Source organism: Pantherophis guttatus, chromosome 6, assembly GCF_059756535.1.
Source record: "Pantherophis guttatus breed Tessera chromosome 6, ASM5975653v1, whole genome shotgun sequence".
In the NCBI taxonomy this organism is placed as follows: domain Eukaryota; kingdom Metazoa; phylum Chordata; class Lepidosauria; order Squamata; family Colubridae; genus Pantherophis; species Pantherophis guttatus.
Window position 1 is genome coordinate 47363891 of NC_142068.1, and position 22959 is coordinate 47386849.

At 37.6% G+C, this 22959-nt stretch overlaps 1 protein-coding gene and 1 long non-coding RNA gene across 5 annotated transcripts; one reads left to right on the top strand and one right to left on the bottom strand.

Annotated features, from left to right (window-relative positions):
* Positions 1-7757: 7757 nt before the first annotated feature.
* Positions 7758-12126, top strand: LOC148113105 (uncharacterized). 2 transcript variants are annotated; one of them, XR_015728633.1, is made up of 2 exons: positions 7758-7775; positions 11814-12126. It is a non-coding gene; the product is annotated as an uncharacterized LOC148113105 (long non-coding RNA). The 2 variants fall into 2 exon arrangements; XR_015728632.1 differs by lacking the exon at positions 7758-7775 and adding an exon at positions 10008-11659.
* Positions 12127-14836: 2710 nt separating this feature from the next.
* C6H10orf95 (chromosome 6 C10orf95 homolog) lies at positions 14837-21806 on the bottom strand. 3 transcript variants are annotated; one of them, XM_087872840.1, is made up of 2 exons: positions 21298-21806; positions 14837-16241 (listed from the first exon to the last, which is right to left on the bottom strand). In XM_087872840.1, the coding sequence occupies exon 2, from the start codon at positions 16208-16210 to the stop codon at positions 15572-15574; it is 639 nt and encodes a 212-aa protein (XP_087728966.1). In that variant the 5' UTR covers positions 16211-16241; positions 21298-21806; the 3' UTR covers positions 14837-15571. The 3 variants fall into 3 exon arrangements, with proteins under 3 accessions (XP_087728966.1, XP_034295852.1, XP_034295851.1); XM_034439961.3 differs by lacking the exon at positions 21298-21806 and adding an exon at positions 18443-18598; XM_034439960.3 differs by lacking the exon at positions 21298-21806 and adding an exon at positions 18313-18436.
* Between the last annotated feature and the right edge of the window lie 1153 nt (positions 21807-22959).

Here is a 22959-nt window from a genome sequence, read left to right on the forward strand (position 1 = left end):
ACCAGAGCCAAATCGCCACAGCCAACTTGCTGCGGCCAACTCGCTGCGGGACAAGAATTACACTAATATTGAAGAAATAGTAGAACAGAATAATTAAAGAAAGGATGTCAAAGGAAGAACAAAATGAAATGTAAATGACAAAAATTAAAATATTTTAAAATCATTTTAAATAATTAAATTGAATTGTTGAATTGTCCCACAGTGAATTGTCCCAGGGCGAGTTGTTTACAGTGAGTTGACTGCGGCGAATTTGCTATGGCGAGTTGTCCCATTCTGTTCCACAGTGGGTGGGTTTCAGGATCCCTTTTATCCCCAAAGTTCTCACTTTGTTGATTCACAAGACTAGGAGCTACTCTAGCCTTGTTGATTTACACATCTGGTAGCTGTTGATGGGATTTTGGGAGGGGTTTCCCATATGCTCAGGCCCAACTTCTTTTGTCTGGTTTAGGTGACATTTTTCCTAAGGGAACTTAGTTCCCTTTTATCTTCTGAAGGGTTCTTTTAGGCAAGATTTCTGGTTGTCCACCCTGCTTATGTACCTGCATCATTTTTAGGTATGGCAGCTTCAGCCTACAGTAGTCTTACACATGGAGTCGATACTTTTATGCTATTATGTAAGTGTGACATACCAGTTTCTCAGTAGAAATTAGATCAGCCCCACCTTGATGGCATTTTGAGAAACAGATGACTGAATCATTCCTTAGGGCTTTTGTAATTTAAACATAATTTTACTGTAATTGAATGTTGGTTGTGTACTATTATAGGACTGTTGTGTTACAATATATTAAATAGGATATAGGGTTAGGATGTTGTCATTATTACTTAGATGATTTACCTTTCTCACCATAGACATTTTATTGTTTTTATTACTATGGATGTTTTATTTATATTGTTTATTGCAGGGGTCCCCAACCTCTGGGCCGCGGCCTACTACCAGACCATGGCCTATTCAGAACTGGGCTGCATGAGTGGCTGGCCGGAGTATGCGCGCAAAACACAACTTGCATGAGCAGCAGGCTGGTGGACAATCACACATGTGCCAGCCTGCCACTCTCACAAGTTGAGCTGTGCGTGTGTGCACCAGCCCACTGCTTGTGCTGCCCAGTTCCCCTCTCCTCTTCTAGTTGGGCTGCCAAGCCGCCAAGGTTGGGGACTGCTGTTTTATTGCATACATGCCATGCACATTTTAATTGTGCAGGCCACCATTTGTTAAGAAGTTGACAAAAGATTGATAAATCTATTAATATATACCAATACTAATAACAGTTTCAAGTTTAGATTTTTCTCCCTCAAGTTCAGCTTGCATCCTAGCATCTACATGGTCTTTCCTCTAGGAGATGACCAGGCAGAGCCTGAGGGAGGGTTCAAAGAGTCAAGGTTGCTAGATACTGATAACTGCTGTGACATCTAAAAATCAACTATTATTTCTGAAGAGGATCTTGAGTTTCTACAGAGATATTGAGAAACCTGTGAAGATCTGGAAAGTAATAGTCCTTTACCCCTCTAAAAACTCAGTTGGGCTGATGACTCCTTAGAAGCAGTAATACATCACTGCAGGATCTCTGTAGATAACATGTAGCACAGAACTGCCATATTCAAGCCAATGAAGCGGTTAAAAGAAAGACTTGTAATGAGAATGGCAATAGAGTATTAAATTCATTTGAAGTATTAGTCTTGCTTATTAATATCTATAAAATCTTAAACTTCACATATCTTTTCAGAATATCAGAAATTATCCTGGTTTGAGGAATGATTTTAACGATCGTACAGGTTAAAAAAGTAAATAAAATTATATATTTTTTTATAAATTTAAAAATAAACAAAGGTATAATAATATGCTTCTGTTTTTAAGAGAGAATCTGTGCAGGAAACTGTAACATTAGAGTGAATGCTGGAAAACCCCTGTTCTTCCCCTTTATTCTAAATTAAGAACAAAATTGTTATGCAAAAATACTCACTACTTGAAATAAGGCTTAGTTTTTTTGTCACCTTCCACTTTGGGAGAGGACAGAAAAATGTTTTTGTACTAAAACTAAAGCAAATAATTTTGGTAGCTATTAGTCCCTTAGAATTAGATCAATACTGATGTCAACATTATGTGGTTTAAAAAGAAAATATAGACCAAGTTTATACTTTAGACTATGCCCTGGTTTGCTTGGCCATGGTTAATTTAATAACATCTAATTATAACACAGTATATTCACAAGCCTTCAACATTGCTTCTAATCATAAAGATCGAATTCATAGAATACATTAAACCCAAGTCAAGCAAAGTATACCATAGTTTTACACAACATTATGTTCTTTTTAGGTAAACGTGGGCAATAACATCCAATGATGGCTATCTGGGAAAGATTTTGAAGTTTATATAATAATAATAATAATAATAATAATAATAATAATAATAATAATAATAATAATAATAATTTTATTTATATACCGCCCTTCTCCCGAAGGACTAGGAGCGGTGTACAGCCAGAATTAAAACATAAATATACAATATCATAGTTAAAATTAATTAAAATCATTAAATAGTATTGGCCAAATTTTAAAACCCAGAATTAAAACCCAATTTAAAATCATTCAGTTAGACAGCCCCGCCTGTTGGAACAGTAGAGTCTTGAGGGCACAGCGAAAGACCCGGAGGTCAGAGATGTTACGAATATCCGGGGGCAATTCATTCCAAAGGGCAGGAGCTCCGACAGAGAAGGCTCTCCTCCTGGGTGTCACCAGCCGACATAACTTGGCCAACGGTACCCTGAGGAGTCCCTCCCTGTGGGAGCGAACTGGTCAGTGGGAGGCTGTTGGTGGCAGAAGGCGGTCCCGTAGATATCCTGGTCCTATGTTGGAGCACTTTAAAGGTGGTAACCAACACCTTGAATTGCACTCGGAAGATCACTGGGAGCCAGTGCAGCTCGCGCAGGAGAGGTGTTACATGGGCGTAACGAGGTGCGCCCATAACCACCCGCGCAGCCGCATTCTGGACCAGTTGGAGCCTCCGAGTGCTCTTCAAGGGGAGCCCCATGTAGAGAGCATTACAATAGTCCAGATGGGAGGTAACGAGGGCATGAGTGACCGTGCGCAAGGCTATAGGCATCCTTTAGAAGCCATGTTGATTGCTGCACCATGATCACCATGATTAAGAACATCATGGCATCACTGCCTAAATGAAGCAAATAATATGACTTGTAACAAATTACATGGTTCATGTAAGATGACATCCCCACCACTTCAACTCTATGGACACCTATAGGCAAATAAAACTTAAAATATGTGATTGGGATTAGGCTATCTTTAGCATATTTTGTCAGTTACCAGAAAACATTTATTCAAAAGCAAGCCAAAGTGATTGCAATGTGGCTTACTTCCCCATTAAATATTCAGGTTCACAACCAACAGCATTAAAAATAGCTTCACAGTTAGCTGTGAACTTTTTTCAATGTTTTCCTCATCTTATTAGGTATTTTATCTTTATAAAAATGGGTTAAGGTAGGATTAAGTAATATCCCATATTTTAGCATAGCAGCATCAAAGGGAGTTTTCGAGAGAAAGAATAAAATGCAAAATACATTTTTAAAAACAGCCCCAAGCAATATTTAATTGTATGCTTTAAAATCTTGCTATATTTCCAAGATTAAATAGTAGGTTTTCATGCACTATCGTCCACATCACTAACTGGACTTTATATATATTTATTTTATTTATTTATTGGAATTTGTCAAATAAAAAACGAGAACAAGAATAAGAGAATAAAAATACAATGACAGGGACGATAGGCACGTTAGTGCATTTATGCACGCCCCTCTTTTATTTCTTTTGGGGTATCAAAAGGTTCAGAATCTGTAAAAATGTAATGGAGAATTAGCCCTCAGACATCTGCACTAACTCCAATCTTATTCATTAACTCCTTTTGTTGTAAGACACTTTAATTATTTTATACATAGTCTTTTTCCAAAAGGAAGACTAGATTATTATATTCTCAGAAAAAATATAAGATTGATAAAAAGTTTGGTTAAAAAAAAAACACCTGTTTTCCTTTCAGGTAAATTCAGCATAGCTCTTACAGTTCTGGTAATATTTTTTTTATTATGTGGATTATATTATATGGTAAAATGATATTACTTGCCAATAATCTCCCTGCTGGCATGGTAGTATTTTTTGTTTGAAATGTCCTAAGCGCTACATTTATAGCTCCACTCAGAAAATGCCACAAAATCTATTGTCTGTGATGAAAATTTTTGATAAAAAGTTTTTATCTCTGCAGTGCTTTGTGTTTGATTTCCAAAAAAACCCCATAAGAGCAAGAATGTCCCTGTCTATATTTTCTTAAAGTACTGTAGTCTTTTTCTGGACTTACATAATGTGACTGCTTTTAAAGAGACAATTTAGCCATGCACTCTGAAACACCTTTTCAAAAGCACAACATAGCATAGCTCTAGTATTTTTTCAGACTTGTTAGTCAAAAAATTGTAATTGAATTGAGAGTATTTCTGAAGCACTGTACCCATCCTAAAAAGAATATTATTCAGATGAGTTTTGTAGTTTGAAGGATATACAGATCTATATCCAGCAATGGTTTACTGCAGGATAGATCTGGATGAATTCACACTTTAAAGTGTGCCATAATGTAGTTAGTTGACTCTACTTAGAAAAATTTGCAAACCCAACAAGTGTATTAATGAGCTCATTAATAGTATCTCTGAAAGACCCAATAATATTTTGTGAATGGTCACTATTACATATTATCTTATTTACTCCACCAACTATCACTTTGCATATTAACACTTCATGCATGTCATGAATTACAAATAATCTCTAAAATGTTATACTATAATACACTTAACAGGATTTTTGTTTGCAACCAATGAACTCAGCTACTCTACCTCAGGCTTGGGAAGACTATAAAACCTAGAGAGCTAAAAACCCTGGGCTACTCTTGATACTTTTCATTTCTTCAAACATATCATAAGACCAGATATTGGTTTTATGTTAGGTTATCTTGGTTCTGAAAACATGTAAATGACAACAAGTAGAAACCCAAATCAAATGTGCAAATAAACAAAAGCAAATTAATTAGTATTGTTTATGTATTTCATGTGATGGGAAGGAAATTAAAACTCCAGTCAGAGCATAAATTTTAGCAGAACAATTACAATCTTTATTATATTTTAAATATAATATAAAGTAGTCCCACCTGGACTACTGTAATGCTCTCTACATCGGGCTCCCCTTGAGGAGCACCCGGAGGCTCCAGCTGGTCCAGAATGCGGCCGCACGGGTGGTTATGGGGGCAACTCAGTGCTCCTATGTAACACCTCTCCTGCACGAGCTGCACTGGCTCCTGGTGGTCTTCCAGGTGCACTTCAAGGTATTGGTTACCACCTTTAGAGCGCTCCATGGCTTAGGACCCAGTATTTACGAGACTGCCTTCTGCCACCGATAGCCTCCCACTGACCAGTACGTTCCCACAGAGAGGGGCTCCTCAGGGTGCCGTTGGTCAAACAATGTCGGCTGGCTTTCCCCAAGGGGGAGAGCCTTCTCTGTGGGGGCACCTACCCTCTGGAATGAGCTGCCCCCGGAGATACGGCGGATCCCGGATCTTCGCACCTTTCGCCGTTCCCTAAAGACTTTTTTATTCCAGCAAGCCGGGCTGGCCTAACTCTTTTAAATTGTTTTAATTTTTAAATTGTTTAATTATGGGTCTTAATACAGGGGTGTTTTTAATTATGGGCAAAATTAATTTAATTGGATTTTAATACTGTTTTTAAATTTTGTATTTCTTGTGTTTTATCTGTTGGCTGTTCACTGCCCTGAGTCCTTCGGGAGAAGGGCGGTATAATAATAATAATAATAATAATAATAATAATAATAATAATAATAATAATAATAATAATAAAATAAATGTATTAATATTCCTCTTTAAAATATGACTCACTTAGATCTAACTTGCAATTCTGTCTTAATACCGAATTTCACAATCAAAATAGTAATATGCATAACAGTAAGAAACAGGGAAGGAAAACTTATGACATACCATATTTAAATAAGCAAAGCAGTGCGGAATTCCTCAAAACCATATTCTTTCTACCATTAGGGTATTTTAATTATATACTGCCCAGAGTCTTTCTGCGGGGGAGATGGGTGATTTCAAAAATACTAAATAAATAAATAAATAAATATCCTCTGTCGCCAAAGGAATTATTATTGATACCTTTATCCCATATTGGATTCTGCTTCTTGTCTACTTCCTTTAAATCTGATTCCAGGAACTTTCTGGTTTTCCTTCTTTGATAAACATGAGATACCATATCTCCTGAGGAATATTGGGGGGAAAATGATCATTTTTAGAAAGGTTACCTCTGTCTTTTTTGGAAGTCCAGGTGGTAGTATGAGACAGTTGATTTTATATGGCAAGATACGCAAAAACTCAAGCCATCGTTGACTGAATTGGGTTAGGTTATGTGAACCTAAACAGTGATGGCTAATTCAAGAAATTATGATTACACAAAATAGCACATTGTATGAACCAGGCCTTTGATAAGGAAATAACTTTACAGATCTGAAGGTGGTTTCTTTTTTTAATGTGTTATTTATGGCAGCAAAGAAATATGCAAATCCATGTGTTTAACGAATTATGGCACGTTACATGTTAACAAGTTTGTTTATTCCTTTTGCATACAGTTAGAATAATATGATGGAAAAACTGACACCTCTAAAAAATGTGTTCATATGGCAGGAAAGGCTATATGGCAGCAACTGAAATTCATTTGAAAAGCTTCATATACTCTCATATTGCTATGAGAAAGATAGCACATTGTGGGCTTGTTATGTGTAAATATCAGCTTGTCATGAGTACATTTTAAAGATACCAATATGTGAAGCAGACCTGTATTTGAGGAGCATATTGTGGGCTTGTTTTGAGAACTGATTCCAGATATGAGGGAACTTTCAACAAAATGTTCTCTGCTGGACCCCTCTTACAAGGCCCAACCATTTTAATTTCTTACAATACTACTCTGGAATATGGAAAGAAATTCTGCCTTGTAGAGTGGAGAACTCAAGAAGTCAGCCCCACGGCTCTGCGTCACGGCGTCAAAATAATAATGCCAAGCTTGATGAAACTGTTAATCTAGACAACCTTTAAAACACAAAACTTACAGTACTTGGATTGAGTATAATCACTGGCATGGCTACAAACCCAGGGCAAATTCATACATGCCATTTGCTGTATGAAACAATTGCTACCACTGTGCTTGGGCGCTGTGCTCATTTTTCCCTATTTGGCTATCAACCAGTCTAAACAAGATCCAAAGGCCCAAGGAGTGTATTCAATGGTTATTGTATATATTTGGCAAAAGTAGGAATGCTAACAGCCATAGAATTTTATCTTGGCTGCTAAATTCTGAAAGGGGGGAGGGGAAGAAACCATTTCGCCAAGATAGCATAAAACGCCAGCGTTTTCTTGAATTGTCTGTTCCTGTCAAGCAAGGGAAGCACAAATGCCATCCCCTGCTGAAGTACTGTATCTCTTTGCCCTCCCACTCACCTTTCTGTTTCAAGCGTGCTTTCCTTTTCTTGGAACAGACAGTTGCAATGACAAGTCCAGAGATTTTCTTGAGAACAAGATGCTGGCAGAGATTCTTCTGTGGGATGCTTGATTTGCCCTCCCACACTTTCCTCATTTCTCAGAAAAGCCTGGAAGCTGAAAGATTGGAAGGAGGGGGCAGTGGAAGTTGCTCAGACCATGTGCATGCCTCAGCAGTCCAGGAAGAGAAGTGAGTAAGTAGCTTGTCATATTTAAGTGCCTCCGGCTAGGTCTCTTGAACAGTCTGGGAAGAAACAGCTGGAGCGACCACACAGAAGGTTAGTACTTTGTTCCTAACTTTATCTGCCTTTGGGTGTTATGATCCTGCTTTGGAACAAGAGGTATCTTGGGAGAATTCAGGAAAGAGTTCTGCAGTACCATAATCTTTGGTCTGGTCTGTTTTTTGTGGGTGGGTGGATGGACTGACAGGCTGATTTCAGCATGTCACTGACTACAGGCTAGCAATCATCAAATCAGAGCAATATGTTTAATTCTAATACAGTCCTTTCTTCTGGCTAACCACAAATATGATTTGTGGAAACAGTTAAAAATATAGTTTCAGTTTGCTAGAACTGTTATGTATTTTCTTTTTTAAAGAAAGTGTGGAGAGGGTATTTGCACATCAGGGAAGCTATTGTTCTCTGAGATGGCAAAGGAAAAACAAGAGTGGAGAAAAGGAGAACATTTTCTTTGCCTTTGAACTTTCTACTCCAGAGTTGGCCAATGTGGTTTTCTTCTAGCTAATTTGTACTATAATTCCCAACTGATTTAGCCAATGGCAGGGCCGAGTCCCTTGGGAGTTGGGCGGCATAGAAATATGATTAATTAAATTAAATTAAATTAAATTATGGGAATAGCAGCATCAACAATAAATAATACAAATTAAAACTAGCTGCATTATGATTAGATTGTATCCGTTAAAACCATGTCCAATTTCTAGGGGAAGATACATAAAAAGAATGACTAATATTCCAGAATTGTATCTTTGCCTCTCTTTCAAAGATTTAGTCATACAATCATTTGTCAGCTCTGCTAAGACAGCACTGAAAAGAAGTGATATTGATCTTAATTTGAAACAGGCACACATGAAGCAAAAAATCCCTAAAACGATTAGATGATATAGTGCTTAGAGACTTAAAGGTTAGGAAAATTGGAACAACTAATCTGTCAGTTGTATTGATACTGCAATTTATAAAATTCTCCAACATGCATAATGGAGAAAAGTTGAAAGGCATTAGGTTTAGGGAAAGCTACTGCAGATATCACCTATCAAAGTACTATCTTAGTTCATAGGGATAGAAGAATATCTTACATCAGGGGTGGGCAACTGTGGCCCTTTTACAACCTGTGGACTTCAACTCCTAGAATTCCTGAGACAGCCAAGCTGTCTCAGGAATTCTGAGAGTTGAAGTCCATAGGTTGTAAAAGGGCCACAGTTGCCCACCCCTGGCTTACATACTTGTTTGAAGATTAAACTCACCTGTTTTAACCCCAGCCAAAATCAACAACATTGGTCCATTTACACTGTGAATACTATATCACCAGATGGGCTTCTTGCAGTACTTGGGGTAGGTAAGTGGATAGGTATGTGTGTATATGTATATACACACATACACACATTCACCCACCCACATACATATTCAGAGAGAAAGAATTCCAAAGCAGAAAAAAATCACTGTGGCTTACTTCTTGGCTTAATACAATATGTGAGCCAATTCAGAGTCCATCCCACCTATCACTCAGGTAGGCTGAAGAGCACTGTAGGGTTCATGTCCCAACCTGGCTGGTTCACTAAACAGGAAGATGTTTTTAAAGATGTGTTAAAGCAGAGAACAGAAAAGGAAATTCTAAAATTCTGCCAAAGAATAAACATATCTAATTACACCGAGATGTTGAAATATTTGCAAGCACTTCCCCCTCCCACCCGACTGTATTAAAAATGCAGTTAACTTTTCTTTTAACAAACGGGGGGGGGGGGAGAAGGTTGCAAGTGCCCTTTAAACTAAATGTTCATTAAATCTGAATAAGTTTTCTGTAATCATGGTTACATATTTGACACATAGTTAAGATGGTGATGGTGGTGAAATCCTACCGGTTCACACTGGTTCGGGAGAACCGGTAGTGATAAAAGCTACCAGTTCAGCGAATTGGTAGTTAAAGAAAGCTACCGGTTGGTCCGAATCAGTATTTCTGATGATCAGCTGTGCCGCGTGATTTATATTCACTAGAAAGCAGGAAATCTGAATAGTGCGGCACAGCTGTTTCCCCCCCCCACTGTTCTACTTACCTTGTTTAGTGTCCTTTTTCCATGTGAACTGCGCGTTTGGTGTGCACTGTGCATGCGCGCGCATGCAGCGTGCATTTGGCGTGCACCACACATGTGTGGGCAGCGAATCAGTGGCAAACCACAGAGGATTTCACCACTGGATGGTGAATGGAATTTTATAATGTACAAAAATATAGTATACAAAATGTGTCTGATACATCCAATATCTACTAAACTAAGGTCCATTAAATTGAGACATTTACAGCATTGGCATCTTTAGTAGTAAATCCATGTTGCTTTTTCCGACAGATGACATCGGCAAAGAACAAGGTGCTTACATGGCTGGCTTAGCTCTGAGAACTGAATTCCATAGGCTTTAGAAGAAATGAAACGCCCCGTGGATTCAGTTCTACAGCTAGGCAGCTAATAAACTCCAGAGAGTGATCACAAATGCTTCAGGGTATCATCAAAGAACTTCTGCCAAGAACAGATTTACAAACTCATTCAGTTAAATATTTGCCATCCATCATTCAATTTAGGGATCATTTGTTATTCTTAAAAAGTTAAAACAGTTCTATTTTAAGCAGCTATTCTTACAACCAAAGCCAATCTTTTAAAAGTTTATGATACTTTTTGGCATGAAGGCATGACTCACTAAAGTGCTATAAAGACAGTATCCAAGTAGAAAGGCTGATCTGGCACATTTACATCCAATGTAAATGTGAGCACACACTCTGAGCATGTCACCAGATGCAAGAAATCAGGAACTAGTGTTGTTCAAATGAGTACAAGTTTAATCCATGCTAATTATTACAAGAAACTGAACTAATGATGAAGGCAAATTAGTGATACATAAGGGTCAAAGGAATTCAAGAAAGGCTGGACTTAGATGTCTTGCGGGTGCAAAGGGACTCCAAACTAATGACGTACTTGACTCCTGCCTCAAGTTCAGCCCAGTCATCTCCTACATATACAGTATTCTATTCTGAGCATTTGCTATGTGTATAAGGCATGATTTCCCTCACAAAATATTTGAAGTTGAGCTGTAATTCTTCTTACAGCAGCATTTGAGATGTTAAAGACATATAGGAAACTCACACTCCACTGTGCACAAAATGGAAGTAAAATAAATTGCCAATGTCCTTAGCTCTTTGTTATGTGAGTTTATTTGGGTTGTTTTCAAAACAATCTGAGTGATTGCTATGAGGGTAAGATGGCTGCAAATATGCTGTTATTTTGTGGCATTTAAAAGCCTCTTGCAAGTTCCAGTGGTAAAATATTTAGTTAGTTTTTTTAACCCATTCTTTTCCTAATAGCTCTAATTATGTTTAATGTTCCAAACATTACTTATAAGCAGAAACAAATGTCCCAAATCTGGGAATATTCCTTTCCTTATGAAAGAACTGAGCAGATTGAGGCACATTGATCTCCTCACAATGCCTTAGAGGTCTTCTGCAGCTAAGCCAATCTACTTCTGACTCTGGGCTCACCAACCAATATGATTTGGCCCTTTAAATTATTTACATCTTTTTGGAGCAAACAGTACAAAAGTAGATGTGTGAGGGGTCAATAAGTCTCAAACTGCAAATAGCACTATTTCCTTTGGGACTCGATAAAGCCCTGGCTGAGCTAAAGCAAAGGAATTGGGATCTAGATATCCAAAATGACAGTACCGAACTCTGCCATCCCTTTCATAGCACAAACATTCCTCTTTCCTGGTCTGTTCCTAGGTATTTTATGACATCTCATATGTTCCATGACTATTTACTTTGGCACAAATTGGGGTGTACCTATGAAGGCAATAACTGGTAGGTATATAAGCCTCCCATATGAAACTTAAACTTGTTTCTGATCAGACTTGGAGACAGAATGTATCTCATGTGCTATTGTCTGTTTTACAGCCAATGGCAATCAGGTGCAATGCTTCCAATTCTTAATAACTCTCATTGCCATTGTCACCAGGAGACTGATGTTGTTACCTAGTTTGAGTAATGAAACATCTGCAAGAAAACAACCAAGCTCAGAGAGCACCAAGGACCGCTCAGACTGTTACTCTTCTCCTAGGTGCCTACCCTTCAGAGATCTCCAAGGAAGTTGCAGAATTCTTATCTCTTATCTCCTAGGAACTATCCTCCCTCATGCTATTCATTGCTAGTTTTATTTGATCATTGTTAATTGCTTTAGGATTTACTCACAATTTTATATCTATTGTATTGTATGCCAGTCTTTTATTATATTTGGTTTTGGACTATAAATAAATTTTGATTTGGAATCTGACAGAAGGAATTATGGTTGTACTGAGCACAGGTGGGGGAGGATTGCCAAAATAATTACACTGGGAAATGGAAAAGTGATGTTATTCCAGATACAAAGATTTGTAATTTATCTGTGTTGAAATGATATTTTTTACCAGTCAAAAAATGATGCAGCACTACAGGTAATCCTTGTCTTACAACAGTTCGTTTAGTGACCGTTTGAAGTTATAACAACACTGAAAAATGTGACTTATGACAATTTTCCACACTTATCACCATTGCACCATCCCCATGATCACCTGATTCACACATGGCTGCTTGACAACTGGTTCATATTTATGACAGTTGCTGTGTCCCAAGGTCATGTGATCACCTTTTGCGACTTTCTGACAAGCAAAGTTAATGGAGAATCCAGTTTCATTTAACAACTGTATTACTAATTTAACAACTGCAGTGATTCACTTAACAACTGTGACAAGAAAGGTTGTAAAATGGGGCAAAACTCACTTAACAAATGTCTCACTTAGCAACATAAATTCTGGACTCAATTGTGGCTGGTACTCAAAGATAACTGTATATGTTTTTATTTGGTACAAATTTCACCATATTATATGACAGAGCATCATTGTTACATTTTGGGGGGGAGCAGGGTTAAACCAGTGATTTCTACTGGTACCTATGTGTGCGCGTGGACACACACAGAGAATATTGAGTTTATTTGGGGATCCTTTTTCTTCTGGAGTTTCTAATTTTTAGAAATTCTTTTTTTTGGGGGGGGGGTTCTTTTTACTTCATTTAATATGATTATTTATATTTTATATTTATTTCCTGTAATTTTGTTATAAAATAAAATATAATGGGCAATCTTCTCCCCCTCCCCTCAAAAAAAAAGAATTTATTTCTGGTTCAGCTGCTTCTCCAATGGAAATGTTGCAAAGATAACGTAACATCACTACCTCTACAGTTGCAAGATTAGCGATTCCATCTTAATGCCCACTTTCTTCCAGTTAGCCAGATTTCATTCTGTGTTCTGGAGTCAAGCATTATATGCTCATCTCTATTGATTCTAAGGTAGTCATTTTGGTTTATTCCTGAAAGTTTGGACTAGGGTTTGGAGTGTCAGAATATCTCTCAGAAGTGGTGAACACTTCAAAAACAGGCTCTGTTATCTGATGATGTGCTTAATCCAAAATTAAAAATAGCAGACAAGTTCTGTTTCATTTTGACAGTAGAAGTAACTAAACAAGTCAGGACCCATTGGTCATGGAAACATCATTTCAGAGTTATTTCCTTATTTAATATTTCTACATGCCCATGCACCCTCAACTCTTGCTTCACCTCACCCACATCCTCATACACCCTCCCCAATTTATACCACACCCACTTCAACCTCCCTGACCTCTGCAGTATCTCATACATTTCTGTGCACCAAGCGTCTTGTACACCCCCTTGCCTCCTTGAGAACTCTCAGAAACTTCACCAGACCTCTTAAACAGACCCTTGCTCCTCCCCCACCCAGCAGCAGCTATTTACCTGCCTTCTGATCTTGGACACGCAACTTTCTGCTAGCTTCCCCACTGACTTGTGGGAGGCTGGCAGGGAGCACCGGAAATGACAATCACATGACCATGGATGACTGGCAGTTTAGCAGCTCTAAAGCAGCTACAACTTTTCCAAATCCAATCCCATGGGAGTAATGGTTTCTGGATTTTGCATGCATTCTTTAATTTAGCCCATTTGAGGTACAGTATACTGGTTGAAAAATTGTTGCCCTGTGATGCACGGTTTCATTCAACTGAAGGTTGTAAACAAACAGGCACAAGAGTTTTAGTGTTATATAGATAAATATCACTGTTTATACTGTCCTCTACTTTACAGGTCTTAAACCTGACCCATCAAGTTTTCCAGAGGATGACGAATGCTGCCATGACTATCATAAGACCAACATTTTTATATCATCTTTATAACTGTTTTATATCACTGTTTATACCGTTTCCCCCAAAATAAGACATCCCCTGATAATAAGCCCAATCAGGCTTTTGAGCGCATGGCAATAAGGCCAAGCGCTTATTTCAGGCTTCAAAAAAATATAAGACAGGGTCTTATTTTTGGGGAAACATGGGTAACTGTTTCTCATTATATCAACAGCCATTATGGCCATCCTTAATGGAGGACTTCCATCAAAAACAGTACTTCATTAGTTCCTGCTTGTCATCTGTATACTGATGCCTCCTATGCATTCAGCCTTAAGTCCCAAGTACACAATATTCTTAACATTTAAATGGATTCAATCCACAGATGTTTCAACTCTACTCAGAGTCTAATATACAATCCAGTTTTAACAGGATTCGTGGGCCTGTGAAACTTCATAGACCTGGCTATTTATACTGAAAACTAGGTATCACTTCATTCAGCACCATGGCCAGTTTATGTGGTACCTCTCTGTTCCAGAGTGCTTAACACTTAAACTCTGGAAACACTGCTTAACAGGAAGAATAGTTTGATAATGGAACCCCTTACTAAATATGATCAAGTGGAAGATAGCCAGCAATTGGTCAATTTAACTTTGACCCAATAGACTAAATATGTTTCCAATTCCAAGATCAAAAATAATAAAAAGAAAATCAAAATGATTTGACTTTTGCCTCAAAGTCCATAATGCCTGATGAAATAATATTTATTCAAAAAAAATATAGTTTTACCATTATAAAGAACTTTCCACAAGCAAAGTAAGAATAATCACACTAGAACATGCTTGTTTTTATTTAAAATTGCTCAAATAGCTTGTGTACAAATTAGATTTCAGTCTAATAGACTATCATAACTTTGTGAATAAAACTTTGAGATTCAGAGGAATAATCAATGGCACAGAAGATATTCAAAAGTCTATTTTAAGAGTTAAGCAAGGTGAATACTTGGTAACCTAAAATGATAATCCTGCCCTAATGTTACCTTTCTGTGTATCTGAAATTACAGGTGAAAAAATAGATGGCGATGAAATACACTATTATCTTGTATTGTCATTTCAGGTTTAATTTCTAAGTAGATCCATAGTGAATATCTTATGGTTATTTCGTTTAGTAGTTAGTGCCTCCCTTCCTTCCTACCCCATATATATATGACAGAAAAAATCCTTGGGAAGAATTTGAAGTAACAGTAGCAGCAATTCTGATTTTCGCATGGCCTTTCAATGCAAGAATCATTTCAAATACAGCCAAAACAAGCAAGAACACAAAATCAATTATACATAAAATATTAGTGAATACCCCCCCCACACACACACACATCCCTCTGTGATTACTGGCTGCAAAGAAAGCAATTGACAACTGTACAAATTTTAATCGAATACTATTTTTCACTACCCCCAGTGTTGTGCTTATAGCCCGGTTTCATTATAGACATCCCTGACTCTTACAGCAGCAGAGATGAGTGCTTTTTCAATCAATATAGTTTAATCCAGCTACATCATCTCTTTGCTTTCTTTTTCTTCTTTCTGTTCCACTCTTCACTGCTGTCCTCTGCTTCACTGGCAGTTGGGGTGGGTTCTTTTCTTATGATTGTCTTCTCTATCTTGTATTCTTGTTCTCCTACCCTGGGGTTTCCTTTTACAATAAATTCACCATTCTGATACATTATGGAAACATCTGTCTTTGGATATGTGCCATAGACTCTTCTGAGATCATCTTTCACAAAGTCTGGCAAGTCCCTCCTAGGCCCCACAACACGATCAAGCCTACCCCAATGGAGCTCTCCTCTCAGAACAAACCCTTCAGGCCACAGATCCCAGCTTGGTCTCTGGACTGCCATATGAGGATGATGGTTACTGTAAGGCTGGTACAGAGGAAGAGAAGTCACCTGGGGAAAGTGCCAGAAAGGATAAGAGTAAAAAAAAGGACTTGGACCATAGATGTGATGGTACGCCATTTGGTTGGATAAACTGTCATTGTAACCATAGTCCATGATAGCAAGAGGCTTGTAAGTGTTGTGCATCGGAACCTGGGGCAGGAATGCATAAGGAAAATTCTGAAACATGCCAGGATAGTACAGAGCCATACTCATAGATGGTGCACACAGCTTCTTCTTAACCAAGTGCCATTTTTTCATGAAGCATTTCACCTAGGTTCTTTCTTCCACACTGTGAAGATAAAGTAAGAATGCTGAACTTCTTGAAAACATAAATACCGATAGTTCATATCTATTTATCAACTCTAAATATTTAGAAAAATTGCATGTAAAGTATACACATTTTCTAAAATGAAATTTGTTCAGGAGCAACCTTTATAATACGCCTAAAGGGACTTTTTTCCTTACAAATAATGATTTCATAATTAGTGCACTAAACAATTACAGTACTTCAATAGCTTTGAAGCTTGTTGAGACAAGTTCTGTGTATCTACTATGGTGTTCTAATAAACAAAAACGAGGAAGCTTTTTATTCACCTGCTCCACCAAGATATGGGGAGTGATGCAAAACGATGTAAAGCAGTACTCAGATTTATATATTGGAAAACACAGGCCTGAGGCTACATTTTAAAATGTACTTTGATTCTTTTTATTTGTTTTTGAAGCCATAATTCTGGGTAGAAGAGAATTTCAACTTTGTCCCAACTGTGATCCAAATTAGTTTGTATGTGCACATATAGGTGGTGTTCCTATTGCACATTAAGCCACAGAGAGTTGTCTTAGAGTTAAGCAACTTTAGCTTCCCAAATAAACTATACTTGGATAAGTTTGCATAAACAGTTGTGATTTAGAACACACAACTGCTGGGTTCACATCAAATGGGAAGTTATGCAGAAGCACCCCACCGAGTAGCTTAATAATACTTGATTCCTGTGCCACAGGACCTCCCATATGTTTTCCCAATTACGTGCCTAAATGGAAAGTAGCTGAAGAGAAAAAAAGCCAGCCACAAGCACTGTGTTTATTTCCAAGAATTGCTGTATAATCTCCTGGGTGCCGTCTTAAAAAATAAAACAGAAAGGGGCAGCATTCTGATAACAAAAAGACAAGATGCTAGCAAACATCCAGAGAGACTAAGCAGAGGGGACACCAGCAACAAACTCAATAGTCATTTCCAAGGAAAGCAAGGCTTTTGATAGTACCAGTGAAACATGTTTTTCCTTATAGGAAACAGACAGGAGGGAGCCTGATTACAACCAGCACAATAGTGAGGGCAAAATTAAAGTCCTCAACATTGTACTATGGTCCCAATGTGCCTCGGTCTCCCCCAACCCTCAGCCATTGCTTATATTAAAAATCAGTTAATATTAATAATAGTAATATTATAAACAATAATAATGTTGCAATAAATGTTACGCTTTGACTATGCAATTCAGACACAGTATTGCATATTTTAATATACCAGGAAATGGCAAATTATCTATGCATCTGCTAAAACAATCATAATCAATTTACTGAAAGCTCTTCCTGACTTCACTTCAGTTACACAGAATTGGGTAAGCCAACTCTCAAGCATATTCTCAGGAATTGCATTTGAAGTAAACAGCAATGGTAACTCTCTCCTAATAGAAATACAAATCGCCACGAAGCTAAAAAGCAGCCAAAATATTATTTTAAAAATCAATGAAGTTGGCTAGCTAAAACATAAGGAAAAATACAACTTTTTACATTTCTTTCTCTTCTCATTTCACTATCTGCAATATCAAGGAGATAAACACCAACTTCCATTGCTAATTTAATATCAGAAATAGACTTTCCTAAAATGAAAAGTCTAAGGTTTCCTATCTTTGGCTGATCAATACTCCCCCCCCCCATTTCACAAGTTCCACTATTAGAATTAGGCTACAGTTATGTGTTTCGCAGTCTGCTTTAGGATTTTAATCTTCACATCAATCTTTACTTTGCATTTTATACCCAACTATGTTTCCCACATAACCTGTGTCTTGAATACCAGATTTCACAGTCTAGAATGGGACACAGATAGAGATTCACATCAGTTTAGCTCTCTTTAAAGGAATAAAAATAGACTCAAATGCCCCGTAAATCTTGCATTAAAAAGCGAAAGCAACATTACCAACCATAGTAGTGCCACAGCAGCAAGTAAGTTCTGCCCAAGCAATACCAAGAATATGTAAGGAAATGCAATTATCACTGCCACAGCTCCTGCCCACCTAGCAGTTTGAAAGTATGCAATTAGCTAAATAGATACCACTTTGGTGGGAAGGTAATAATGTTCCATGCACCTTGATTTATAGTCATGCTGGCCACATGACCACAGAAGTGTCTTCAGACAACGCTGGCTCCCTCGGCTAGGAAATGGAGATGAGCACCACACCTTAGCATTAGACACGATTGATCAGGGAAAACCTTTACCTTTACTTAAACATGAATAGTTCTCCCTCTCTCTCTCTCTCTCTCTCTTGCTCTCTCAGTTCAGGTTTCAAGTTTTGTTGTCTGGAGAACAGGACAAAGGAATGCATAGCAACCAATAAACTCTAGAAAGCAGGAGAACATTCTTGCAGATATTATCTCAATCTTTTCTTATTGACATTACAGTATTGCACATGTTCTGTTCCTCCTTGCATTTTTAAAGTAACACTGTAGCTTGGATTCTTTCCACAGCAGAATAAGAAGTACTATTGAGATTTATTTAATTCCTTTCTTACCCTATAAAAGAGATTCATTTATCCGATTACTAACTCTTTGTATTACCACATATCTATTTTATCACTCCTATTTATTTTATTTTGGAATTAGACTAGCACGTATTATATTTTATTTTATTAATAAGTTTGCAAAACTAATCATTCGATAAACAAGCCATTTTTATATAGTTGAAAAGAAAACAGAGAGAGAGAGAGGGAGAGGGAGAGGGAGAGGGAGAGAGTCCCTCAGGGGAAACTAAGAGAAGCCAAGCATAATCCAACTAAAAGGATTCTTTAATATTTTAGTAATAATATACAATATATTAAATACGATTTAAAAAGTCAAGATAACAGTTGCAATGATGTGATTAAAGTTTCTCATCTTCCTCAGGTGAAACTTCAATTGCATCATCATGGCTACCCTCTTGACTTTAATTTTAAAGATAAAGTTACAAAGCTGAATAAATTCCATTAACAGGGTTAAGAGAGTTTATCAGGAAAAAAAGGTCTTTGGTAATCAAGGCTGTAAACAAGGCTATGAAGTTTGAAGTACGAAAAAGCAAACCTCATGCTTCAAGCCACTGGTGTCACTTAGTTGGGTAATGAAATATCTGCAGGAAAACAACCAAGCTCAGAGAGCATCAAGGATCAAGTATTACTTTATAAATGTTTGGTTTTGTCTATTATTTGAAAGTTTTTAAGTTTAACTTTCTCCTACACATGACATTATAGATTTGGGAGCTAATACACTGGGGCCCATTAGTAAGACTATCAAAGGTGTTGCTTTAAAAAAAACGTTATAGCTTCCAACTCTGGTTTGCACAAATCCAAATAAGCAGCCTGTGACAGTAAAAACATAAAAAAAGTAACTTGTGGCCGTTCTAGTTTTTACAGCCCAGGTCTATATATAGATCCAGTTATATTAAACTGAATTACTATTTTTAAATATAAAAATAAATAAATTGTTATATAAACAAAATTTTAAAAATCAAGAAAAATACAGGGAGAGAGAAGCAGGAGGTGTAAATTTTCTCAGGACAACTTCATAAAGGATCAAAGTCTCAGTAGCTACTAATACTGATGATTATTTACTGTCTCATGAATCCTGAGTAGCAAAAGTGAAAAAGGGCTATCACTCCCTTGTCCAGGCTTCTGAGCTTCCAAATATATCCAGTTGGCTGGTATACGATATTGAAAGCTGGACTAGATGAGCTTATGGATGATTCAACAGGACTATTTGTTTATAACTTAAATATGTTACTTTTCTTTAAAAGTGATGGCAAAACAGGATGCAGTAAAACAATGTTATAAGATTTGCTGTCCAACATAAAACTTAAGGACAAATCAACCAAGTTTTTTTCTCTTGTTCATCCTAGTTTGATGGAATGAACACTGGATATTTGTATTACATTTATCCATGATTAATTGAATCAGGGTTTATTCAGTTAACCTTCTGGACTAGATTAATAAAACACATGCTGTATTTTAGCTTATTGCATTGCACAAAATCCACACCGGTAATTCAAATAGCATGTTTTGTTTTGGTTTCTTCAGGTCACTCTTGACTCCTAGCAACTGCCTAGACTAGTCCCTGCTGTTTTCTTGGCAAGATTTTCAGAAATGCTTTGCTATTGCCTTCTTTCCGCCTAGTGTGTATGACTGATCCAAGGTTACATAATTGGCTTTCTGCCTAGGGCAGGACTAGAACTCTACCCTGGTGCCTTAAATTGGTTCTCATAGCATGCTTATCCATATTCCGTCAGACTATGGTTTATCAGTTAAACCAATTTTCTACATTCTCACATTTTACAGTTCCACAAACTAGCTGCACAGGATAAATTTGCATATTTCAGGTTAAAATGTAGTTGGCTTGGTATTGTTGTTCAATATACTCTTTGCTAACCTTTAGATAACATACTGTACAGAATTTATGGAGTTAACATAATTGTAAAAATTTCTACATTACATTGAACCATAAACCATAACCATATTGGTCAAGTTCTCACAACATAGCATTTGGCTAGCAAACCGCAAGTCCACAATAGACTAGTCATCCTGCTATTTCATAAATAATTTTATGTAATCTTAGTAATCAGCAGAGACATATAAGATATACCCTAGTACACTATACCTCAAGTGTACCTAGTACCCTTCAACAAGAGTTGAACCTTTAGCTGTTTTCAACAACAACAAGAACAACAACAAAAAAACTAATAAGAAATGTTAGAAAAACAAAGCAAATTAGACAATGGATATCCCCCATTGTCAGAAGTTATGCTAGTTAAAGATTGTGAGAATTACAGTTTACCATATCTGGAGACCATTCAGCTGGAGGATGGTTATTGTTTACTTAACAGGCTGGAAAGCCTCACTAGCATTTTAAATTCAGTAATACACTCAACAACAATCAAACACCATCTCCCAAGTACTGCTTATATAAGTATTAGTCAAGAATTAGAACTGCCCTACTATTATAAAAATAACATATTACAGAAAGCATTTGTAAATGTTTAGTAAAACTACCAATTATCATATTTGCTATATCACAACTTTAAAAATGTATCACTATTAAATATTGATTACCTTTTAGGACTTTGAATCCAACCCTATTCTTCTACCTAAAAACAAAACATGGTTATCAAACAATCTTACACTAACCAGTCTTACTTGCAACTCTCTCTTTCCACACACTTATTACTTTCAGCTCATTGCTTCTCATTAACTCATTTTATCAAACCCAGGCAACACCTGGGGCAATAATTAGCCATCATTCATTCTTTGTTAGGCAAAGGAAATCCTAATACAAATCCATTTCAGGAGGAATTCTATCATTAGGCCCAGATGGTCTATTATTTGGAATTATCTTTAGGAATCAATTTCCTTCCAACTTTACACTTGTTTGAAAAATTTTCAAAATTAATGACGCCAAAACTAGCAAATAACCTTTTTTCCTCAAAGGAAAATTTGAAAAAAGAGATGATGATAGAAGATGTGTTATGCTGTTTGATGTTAGCTGTAAAGCAGTGTTTCCAAGCCTTGGGCATTTTTTGGACTTCAGCTCCCAGAATTCCACTGCCAGCATGGCTATTGATAAGAATCTGGCAGTTTCTATTACCTGGAAGTGGGCAAGGTTGAAAAACACTGCAGTAAAGTGTAAACCCAGAGAACAGGTTAGCATCGTGGCTATATTATCATCATAGGTTAATTGAGCTGTGTGTGATGGGCCTTATTATTAAGAGCCCACATAACTCTAATTATAGTTCATGGTTTAAGATATGTATCATGTGACTGTGGAACACCATTTCTGATTAGCATCAATGACATTTGAAACAATGACTAATTAATTTCGGCTCATCTCAATTATCCATGGCCCTAATTTTGTTTCAGTCCTTTTACTGTTTAAATGTTTATTATGTAATTGTTTTTGTCTGCTGGATTGACTTTTTATAATGTAGCAATATAAAATGTTGTGAATAAGAAAAAAGATAAACAAGTTACAATCATAGAGTTGGAATCACATGGTAGAAGAAAATGACAGCACACACACATGTACAGTATTCACATCCTCTGGGGCCCCAGGATATATCCAGAACTGCCTTGCGAAGTACAATTCTGCTCATCTGCTCCAATTATCTAGGGATGACTTTTTGAGAGATCTGCAGGTGGTATGGACTAGGCGTTGGGCCTTAATTGTAGTGGTCCCTGTGCTTTGGAATTTACTCCCTCTGAAAATAGATTTTGTCCCAAGTCACTTTTTCTTCTAAAGAACCATGAAGACTGTTTATTTCAATGGGCCTTTGACCCATGGAATCAGGGGTAAAATTCGACCGGATAGGACTGGATCACGCGTACCGGTAATGGCGATTTTAAATGATTCGCCAAACCAGTAAAAACCACCCCTGGTTGGCCCCTCCCCCACCTACCCACCCGCCCGGACGCTTGCCTGCCTTTGCTAGCTGGCCACGGGGACATGTGATGAGCATGTGCAGCCCCGGGACATACGTCCTCCAGCCCGGAGTGCTGCTGCCGCCCCGGAGCTCGCCTTGCTTCTGCAGCCCACCGGCCCCTTGGGGCAGAGCAAATACCGCTTTTGCCCTTCTCTATCTAGGCACAGCGCTTCTGCTTGTTGGGCCGCTTCCCTGAGGCTGGCAGCTCCGGGGCCAGCTGCTTTGCTTTTTCCCACTTTTTGGGAGGCTCGCAGGAGGCTTGCGCAGCGGCACCAGCACTGGCATGAGGGAGGCAGGC